Raw genomic sequence first — 10,425 nt, forward strand, 5'->3', positions numbered from 1 at the left:
TATTTATAATGTATGTTCTCCATATGTCATCAAAGGTTACCTCCCACAGTCCCAAACAAAACCAGGTAGGTCATGTATTTTCCACCTAAATATACGCTAGTGGGTGTTGTGTGACTGCTGTAGGCAATGCCAAGTTCTTCTAGGGCAGAGACAAATGTGATTGGTTATCGGTATAAAGCCATATTTAAAGGGGTAAGCTCAATAAATTACGTTCAGGTCCTATACACTGGCCTTGTTTTGCTCTCACGCTATCTGACTCTGGTCCATGCAGATCTTTAAAATGGAACTAGACCCACCAATTTAACCGTGTCCTAAAACTGATACTTTAAAGGCATGCCAACTGCCAGGTTGCCACTTATTTCAGCTCTCAACCAAACTTTCAAGCCCTCAAATAGCTGATGTCATAACTGATCACATGTGCAGCACCATGGTAACTGCAATCCAATTAGAGGCTAAGATAACACCTTCCCTAGCTGTAAAGGATAGAGGGGTGTAGTCCCACTTTAAGAACAGGATATCTTGTATAGGTTAGTATATGCTTGTCACTATTGAAGGTGATAAACAAAGGTGCATGTCACTAGTGCAGAATATTCTGAAAACATACCAGCACATCTTGCGTGAGGCTGAAATCTTTAGATTTTACTGAATAACTGTGTTTTCTAAAGCGAGCTCATGTTGCTTCTTAACAAGACATCCTTTGCAGTTTCAAAACATTGGCGTTCTGCTGCCCTTAATAGATTCAGCTTCACAGCAGAAAAGCCTGGCAATGTTTGTGTTCTGGATCCTAATCAGCGCCATGCTACTGAAGCTTCAGCCCTCATATTCACCCGGCTGTAATCTGTGGGGAATGGTATATCTATCTTCTTGTCAGATCTCTGTGCAGATCTTCCCGATGCATCTATGGGCCCTGCATATTATTGTGAATTCACTCAACTTGCCTACCGAGCCACGCATGTATCTATAGTGACAACAGAACCAGCTGACCAAGTCTACTACAGGAAAGAAAACATTTTTCAATATAAATGCATGGCACAGGAATGCCATTACATGACTATAATCAATTAATATTTAATCACAGCATGGTGACATTTAATATGCAGCAGAGATGGAATGAATGTTTCTCTTCTAGGCACAAATGAGACTACAACAACCACAAGAAATGTGTCGCTCTGTGGAAAATCTCACTTTTTCACAGACATATTTCTTTGTAGATGACTAAGTCACAAATGATTTTCCGACTCCAAGAAATGTTATTACAAATCAGGAGTTTCATCTAATTTAGAATAATTAATGAGACAGTAACATTAGGACAGACAATAATGTTCCTCTGAGGATGAAACTTAGCAAACCTTGCAGATATATTGCTGCAATTATGCAAGCCATATTATGCATGAGAGACATGGCCAGCAAAGTAAAACCCGGGCACTTGCGAGCATATGCCCAAAGCCTTTGTTGAAAGACAGAACCGTTAAGGAACCCTGTAAGAGTTATGCATTAATTACCTCAGGAATATATTAGTCACATAAATGTATGAGATTTTAACAAATTGCGGTTGGGATCGCATGTGCTTAATCAACAGCGTGACACACAGAACATTCTAATTATTGAATACAGAGAAGTTATATGAACAGAAACATGGAGATGTCCCAAAATACTTCACTCCTTTCATCTTATGAAAATCTAAAACATACCCAATAGTTCAATATCAGTACCAAGGTCAGTGTAAGAAGACTCCTTTATAAGACCTAGAGGGAACTTATTTAGTCTAATCATGTTATATAGTGCCTTAAGAAGTACATGGCATCAGTCACATACGCCTCATTCATTCCTAACAGTACTGGCCAAACTTTAGGTAGGAGCCCTACAACCTACTACTATCCTTTTGAAGTATGGAAGAAAGCCCATGTAGATATGTAAAGATCATACAACCTCCTTGCAGATTGACAAAGTATATTTGTTGGTACGGTCAAAGTATGTTGCTGGTATGGTCTACATCAAAAGCTTGATTTAGGATGCCTACCGTATATGTGAAGAATTCATAAAATAATAATCTGCTGGTTCTGACTATTTGCAGTGGAGTGCGAGAACATGAAATCTCAGATTCTCCAGTGTGTTCAGACTTTGGATCCATTTTTATTGAGCATAGGACCAAAGAAAAGCTGAGATGGGCATACACCACGCTACGAGCCAAAGCAGTAGTCACATGAAACTCTTACACACCTACACAAGCCACCATATTCCTAAATGAATGTTATCATGGATTAATAATCCTAGACTTTATACCCCTGAAACACACTTCTATCACTGTGCTGTAACTTGTCCAGGAATGGTAGCAGAAGATGCTCTAAAGAGGGATTACAGGTAAGGTATGTGGGGGTAGCCCAGCATTTATCAACCTTTCTTTAGCCATAGCACCTTTTAAACGTATGGAAAATCTTGATGAAAATCAGTCTAAAATGTAAAGAATTAAAAATGATGTGCGGTGCCACTCCCTACTCCCCAAACCAATACTAAACCCTTATCCTAGCTAGGATGGGGGCTTCCCATTAGGAGCCCCTCCATCATATCAGATCAGAGTTCTCTCTTTACCATCAGAAGCGCCCCCTGCTTCACATCAGGGGTCCCCTTCACATCAGAGTCCACCATTTAGCAACATTTTCAAGGCACAAAGCCAGAAGGCACTCTGGTATAGAAGGGCTGGGCTAGCCATTAGATAACGTACAGTGCGAAGCCCCATTATTTCAGTGTTCTGTCTCTTACAATTTAATAGTTTCAAAGTCACAAAATAATACCAAACATTTGAATTTCACTCCATGCCACGCCCCCATTTACCTAATGAGAATCAGTCTGTCTTTTTCAGATGGGTGATCATCCAACCATTGCGAGTAACGCGCTACGGACCATTCAGCTCTCTGCAGAAAACGGCACACAATGCTACATGATTACCAAATATACAGACAATTTCTGATAAGTATGAGAAATGTGAATGATTCTGAAACTGCTCTGAGTGGACGTGCCTGGCTATATATAGATCATTGCATTAAAGATCCATTTAGAAGAGATTTGTCAGCCGTGATTACAGGTTTATCTTTAAGATGAGCTTTAGAGATAGTTGGAATGTAAAAAAATTAATGATCAGTGCTGTAAAATTCTACATACAGGCCGGACACCAAGAAGTCAGTCTGTTTCAGCCTCATCTTAACTAATCGAATGTGTTCTATATTTAGAATATGGCCTTGCTGTGGCAACCAAGAGCCAGAAGAGACGGTCTCCACCGTACAGCTGTCAACTAATGCAGTTCAGGAGTTTTATTGCTTTGACTTTCATAGATTATTCTGAAACAAATTGATGTATATAACCTACTGGTGAAATATTCATGCTCAGGCTCTTCCCTGTATTAGTGTATATGGCACATATGATAAGGTGCTCCTTTTCTATATAGTGTGTTATTTGTAGACATCTCTAGACACATTGCACAGATGTGATGTTGATAGGATGCCGTGCTATTTATTCAGTACATCAGTAGTGGGAATAAGTGTTACCACACAAAATGTATTACATAACAGCACTTCGTAAGGTGCCATGGTATGATGCAGGTTATCCCTGCAGACATAAAAATAATAAGTGAGGGACAAGTTGGACTCCGAAACATGTTTATATTGTGGGTGTCATAGCTGTATGATACAGTGACCTTACCTGATATGGTGATTTTAGTTCTGGTGGAGCCCTTGTGAAGAGGAATTGAAGGATGACACTGAAGGGGATAATATCTCCTACAGATGTGCTGTTGGCAATATGTTCACTAGTCTGAAACAGTAATGGTCTATAAAAAAAAAAGGAGTGACACCACATTATTACTGCCTTACATATTTTAATATGTATATGTCCAAGCAAACCATACTTAAACGCTGAACTCTAGGCAGCTATAAAAGATTGCATGTAGTTCTGTAATCATTAAGCCATCATTAAATGTATTTTCTAAATCCAAGCAGTGTAAAGCACCTGAATGTGACCTGAGATTCCCTACTAATGTTCATAAATGTGCTGATTACCGGAGTTCTTTTTATGTGCTAATTTGCAGACTAAATAAAAACAATATTGTGCAACAATATATATTTATTTACAATAAAATCACTGCAAATTAATCATCAAAATATTATTGGTGATAATAAATAATAAGGTTCAAAATATGCTATACAATTTCTCAACAAGAATAATATTTAGAAATTAAAACCACAGGATATTATTTCAAATATTAGCAAAACAGAACCATCTCTCTCATGAAAGGCAGCGAGACTCTCAGTAGGATGTGATGACAAACAACTGTGCAGATTTACATGCGTCTTCTCCCAGCAAAACAGATGTTTAGAGCTCAAAATCCTTACTACACATGAACTAATATGCAATACTTTTCTTAAAGGAGAACTATGGGGTTAGGGCTTTTCCCCATAGTTCTCCTAAGGGTAACGGGAGGACACAAACTAGCGTCCTCCCGTCACCCAAAGCTCAGTATACCGCGAGCAGCCGGGACATTACTGTCTGGATCCACCCAGCTGCGTGAGTGACAGCGGGCTCTGCCTATCTAGAGGCAGAGCCAGCTGTACCCGCCCCCTCCCCAGTCCGTTCCGCCAGTCAGCGCTGGAGGATCGGACAGGGGAGGGGGAATCCCTGCAGGGAGCAGTGACTGACAGTCACGGCTCTCTGCAGGGACAGGATCAAGAAGTGAGCGAGCGATGGTATGTGTTCGCTCACTTCCCGATCTATTGAGCCGACCTGTGACAGTCTCATTGTCACAGGTCGGCTAGAACTATGAGGCTGAGTGATTTTCACTCGCCTCATAGCTCTCCTTTAAGCACCGGATTAGCTAATTAGTCTCAAACCTATCTAAAGTCAAAGACATATATATATATGCTCCCTTGTCACCTATACATGGAGAAGACTAAAAACAAATGAATGTTTTCGGTGAAGCAGCATTCTAGCTGGGGGAGGAAGGGTCTTCTTGGAGTTCAGACATTCAGAGACTATCAATCTGACTCCATAACATATGGCCACATTAGCCAGACACTGTTATTCCACACAAATGAAATACATATTATTTTACTGAATATTAAGTCATAAAATTGTAAAGCTGTGTAGACTTTGTTGTTCATGATTTATATATACTCTGCCTGTTGCTGCCCTGCCAAGTGTCTGAACTCTTACAATGTCTTTGAGTTCCCTTTCAACCATATCATGAAGCACAGAGCCCTGCAGGTGTTTACCTTGCTCTAGTTATAGTACCCTGTCATGTGGTACCAATGTGCTCTCTCAGCACACAATAATCTAAATAAGGGGGGGGGAATATAATTCTGGTCAAGTCAGACTGCAAATGTATGATAATTTATGCCGAATATTCAGATTTTGACTGGTTCTCTTTAAAGCTTCTGGATATATAAACACTGATGACAGTGCTGCCTGGCAGACTCCAATCTGCTCCTGCATTGAACATGTAATCTCAGCTACAGTCATCTCTTTCAAGCTAAACACTGCTCCCTGAAATAACTGCCTGCACAGGCAGCACCAGCATAAAGCCTGCAATGAACAAAACAGACTGATTGTGTGCTTGAATTGTAAATTGGTTCATTTTTAGCCTCAATTCAAACAAATATGCATTTTAATCTGCAAGATTTCTGTGTATCCAACTGAATATAATGAATGGAAATGAATGAAAAACTGCTCATTAGTGTGCCAACTACAAAAGAATGGCAAAGTGTGCAGCCGTACAGTTTTATATTCAGTAGAGTATAACTTTCCATTTCCTGAAATCACTGGAAAGTTTATAAAGCCTTTTTCCCTAAATAATAGGACAAAGAGAGCTCGATCTGTAACTGAATATGTACAAACATTCTGCCAATTCACTGAAAAACTCCAACCTGGAACTTTGGGAAGCGGGCAACGGCAATGAAAAGGCTTAATACAGGCTGTATCACTACCTCTGTATGCAAGATAGAAGATCAGCTTGTAGAAACAAATAGTCATTTTTATTCATGGATTAGAAGCATACAAGAGGGTCTTCTCATCCTTCTTTTGGACCCTTTAAATAATGGTGTTAGTATTACATTTTGCATACTTGAATAGGGAGGTGACCACATATATAACTCCTGGCGAAATCAAACGTATTTGGAAGTCACTAAGGTACACTTTACTTGCATACTGAATGGTCAGTAGAGAGGAGCAAGTCAGTTCATAAAAGTAATCTCAGTGAATCTCAGTGGAAATTCCCTAAAAAGATGGAAAATGGTGAGATCACCAGAGCCAGTTATTTTCTTCCTGCTCTGCCTGTGTAAACAGCATTTCCTATTGATTTGGACAGAGTAATATCCTGACATATACACTGCACAGGTGCAAGGAGATACATGCTATTAGTAGGTGACCTTCAGTGTAGCAGACTTCTATATGAGAGCAATGTAGACATTACCCTGGCCTTTTCTTAATTACCCTCCACATAAAGCAGGAATGGGCTTCTGAGTCTGGTAAAGGAAATTACAAATGATAGTATTAAGTAAAAATACAGTACAGGAAGAACAGAAATGCTACTAATAGCGATACATCAAATTGTATCTATTCCTGTCTTGCTTCAAACATACTCTATGACCATAAGTTTATCATTGGTAGCCAGACAAAAGTACCATTTTGCAGATTTTTCAAATGACCGCAGTAGTCCACCGGAGATGCTTACTTACTATTAAATAGGACGCTCACCTAAATGATCTTAACAGCCTGTATGATCTTCCCAGATCAGCCACTCTTCTGCACAAGGGAGCCACTGCTAATTCCATCTACAAAATAAACAGAAGTGTAAGAATATGGGGTTAGAAAGATCCTTGTGGCACCATGTTATATGGGTAGCAGGACTTTGTATGTCTTGATAATGAGCTCTGTGGAAATGTTGGGATTGAAATGCTAATTCTTTGACTTATCTGTTGCAAAACCCGTAAATGACTCTGTTCCAGTGACGTGCAGTACCTCTTGCTCCAGGTGAGGCATTCCTCCGCCCCGATGCCGGCTGAAGCCCCGCCCGCCAAAGCTCCGCCCCTGCTGGTCGAAGCTCCACCGCAGCCGGACGAAGTCCCGACCCCAAGCTAGTGTAAAGGAGGAAGGGGGGAGTCGCTCTGTCCCTCACTTGCCCCTCACCGCTGAGGCTCCATGACAGGTTACACAGCGGGGAGGATTTCCCTGTTAAGATATCGATCTGAATGGAGAAAAAACTGTCAGCTTCAGACATGAAGCTGACATCTTTTTCCTCCATAATTCTAGGTGAGGCTCTTCCTCACCTGACCGCACGTCCCTGCTCTGTACCTACTTTGGATTTGTATGGATTTTTTTGTAGGTAAGCAACCAGCCATTTACCTTACAAATAGAGGTCGGTGGCTACCCCTGGGACTATATGAATTATAATAAAATATTTTTAAACTTATTCAATCAATCTTGGATTATACACAACCCTGTGCACATCCAGGAAGGTGACACACTTATTACCATGTTTAGCTTTGATGTTTCCTAAGTAATCTCTTTGCTTCCAGCCAATGAATTAGCATCATCACCTCTGTCCAATGAGCATATTGGTGAGCCAGGGTGACCTAATGACTGCTAACAAATCCAGTCCACATAACAGAAACCTTGTCAATGTCAACTATTATTACTAGTTAAAATAAAATCACAGCATTCAGATGGATGAAATACATGTGTTTTGCTTTAGATTTTAAGATATTTCCAATTATGTTGTGCTGCTCTGGGCATTCACACCCTCCAACACATAATATAGTCCCAGAATGACAATACTGAAGTATTAAACTCTGTGGAATTTGGCCACCGACACACAAGGCTGCTTAGTGGACTATTTAGGAGCATCACTACTCTAGTGAGGATCCTTCTATGCTCTCCCTCTACTGTACGCTGTAAGGTAGAATACAGAAGGTAGAAGAACTTACAACATAATCGGGCATAAGACAGAATATTGAAGGTGGAAGAGCTTACAGTCTATTAGTGTATAGGGAGGACTACAGAAAGAATACAAGTTTACAGTCTATTACACTAGATGTACTTATCTATTGTCTATGAGTTTACATTACAGAGACACCCCCATTATTATTATACATAACACAACAAACAACCAGATGGGCACAAAACAACTTCATGCCCAATGTTTTTTTAAGAAAGAGTTAGGTTTATATATCTTGCCTGCATTCAGATCTTCCCAAATGTCTGGAAACCAATACCAAGCATTTAAATGTATCTATATCGTCTTGCTATTTGACAGATGGTTTTATAATGAATAGGCTAAACTCTTGTGGTTTCATTTAGTGTAAATTAAAATGTCAGATAAATGTCAAAGAATTTTTGATTAACCCACAGAATGCAGGTCAGACTGATTAAACGCTGTAAAAAGGTTACAAATGAAACAAATACAGTAAAGACAGACCTGGGTTCAATTTATGGACAGACACACAGAATATCCAACTGAGATGTGACTTTTATACTTTCTGATGGAAGACAAAATGCTTCTATTTCATGGATTGAGGTAAAAGAAAAGTGGCCTAATTTTTCCTTATTTTATTAAATGCAGTGACATCATACTTCTGCTCAAGACAGAACCATATAGTATTCCTGTATGTGGTTTTCTAGGAATGGAGTTTTGCATCCGCAAGGTAGAGTTTGTTACTTTAGTCCTTATGCACCGTTGTATTTCTTTTATGAAAATAAGTTTTTCCCCAGCTGACTCATATCTGATTGTCCAGGATGAAAGACGCTACTGAAAAAATAAACATGTAGGCAGTTATGAGCCAACAGCTTTTGTTCCCTGTGAATTCAAATACGCAGATATGTTAAGCTGGGTGGCAAAATATTTGGATTTTTGAACCGTAAAATCAATTTTTGGGACTTAATTCAGGTATACAGGATTCAGAGAGAATTGGATTACATTGCTGCCTACAACAGGATTTGGAGAGTGGCAAAAAAACAAAACAAAAATACTTACCAGTCCGCTGTAAACCCTCTTACTCCCAGCCTGCCCCTGTTTGGTAGAAAAGCATCTGGAGCAATATTACTGCCACCGAGTGGTGGGTGTCCTTCAATGAACTCCAAGAAATGGATTTTACAGTAAGTACAAAAAAAACTTTTTCCTTCTCCTTTACTGAGGGACACAGGATTCAGGTACAATTGGAACATCAAAAGCAGACCCACTTAGGGGTGGGCAACAATAGAAAACCAACAGGTCCACACAACAACAGAACTTAGGGTCAAAATAAATCTGAAGGACCATACTCCCAATACTGGCATCAGATGGGGCCTGAACATCCACCTAGTAAAACTTGAATGTGAACAGAACACACGAGGTGGCAGCCATGAAAATCTGGGCAACAGCTGCCTGATGGTGAAAAGTGCAAGATGCACCCACAGAAGCTGGTTCCCCTACAAAGACCATCAGTGATGACAAAGAGAGAATCAGCCTTTCTTAATGAAGCAGTGCCTGTGAGATAGACATATAGAGCATGCACTACATCCAGACATAAATGGAAGTCTCCTTAAAGCACTAGAGCCAGGGAGAGGGACAGAAGAACAATGTACTGGTTGAGGTGAAAGGCCAAGATTAACTTAGGTAGGAAGGAGGCTCAAGGCCTCCACACCACCAGGTCCTTATGTATGACCAAAAATGGTTCTTTACAGGACAAAGCCACCGACTCAGACACACGCCTCACAGAGGTGATAGCAACATGGAAACCAACCTTGTGAGTACAAGTGGAAAGGGGAATAGCCTTCTTAGGTGTAAAGGCAGTTTTAGAAGCGCTGAGAAAACCAAATTCAGATCCCACAGAGTCACAAGTGAACGCACACAGGGGAAGCGACATGAGAGACACCTTGAACAAAGGACATAATAAAAAAATAGGTGGCTAGTGCTTCCTGAAAAAAAATCACAGGTGCCAAGATTTAACAGCCTTGACGTTAAAGCTGGCAACCGTCATCAGGTTAACTTACTAACTTTTTGAACATGTTGAGAGACAACTTCATGGACCAGATGGTGGAGGTCCCAACTAGAAAAAATGCCATCCTAGATTTAATCATTACTAATAACATCTGGGCCAAACCAAAGCTATGAGTATAACCAGATTGCCCTCCGCTAGGGTCCTGGGGAGCAGATGAGGAAGCAGTTTCAGGTAAAGAAAGGCATCGATCAGGCTGTATTGATTCCACGGAGCCACCCTAGCATCCACTGCTTTCGCTAGAGAATATCTGTACCTGAAGACCAGAGGATCTCTGTACTAGTTTGTAGTTGAGCCTGAATGCTAGGAGAAGGTTTTAAACAAATTTGGACTTTATTCTTATCCCAGGTTATCTTCGGGCAAGCAGGGCTAAATGTACAGCGGGGAAGCCACTGCTCATTTAGTA

General features: G+C 40.4%; 1 protein-coding gene across 2 annotated transcripts in view; it reads right to left on the reverse strand.

Annotated features, from left to right (window-relative positions):
• Positions 1–10,425, reverse strand: part of COG5 (component of oligomeric golgi complex 5) — a 244,561-nt gene that overhangs the window by 3,560 nt on the left and 230,576 nt on the right. For both annotated transcript variants that reach the window (XM_018569023.1, XM_018569022.1), the window contains 3 exons: positions 6,742–6,818; positions 3,697–3,823; positions 2,833–2,912 (listed from right to left, as the gene is read on the reverse strand). In XM_018569023.1, coding sequence (XP_018424525.1) covers positions 2,833–2,912; positions 3,697–3,823; positions 6,742–6,818 — 284 coding nt within the window. The remainder of the gene's footprint in view (positions 1–2,832; positions 2,913–3,696; positions 3,824–6,741; positions 6,819–10,425) is intronic.

This window comes from Nanorana parkeri, unplaced genomic scaffold, assembly GCF_000935625.1.
Source record: "Nanorana parkeri isolate BGI_ZX_2015 unplaced genomic scaffold, ASM93562v1 scaffold1276, whole genome shotgun sequence".
NCBI classification, from domain to species: Eukaryota; Metazoa; Chordata; class Amphibia; order Anura; family Dicroglossidae; genus Nanorana; species Nanorana parkeri.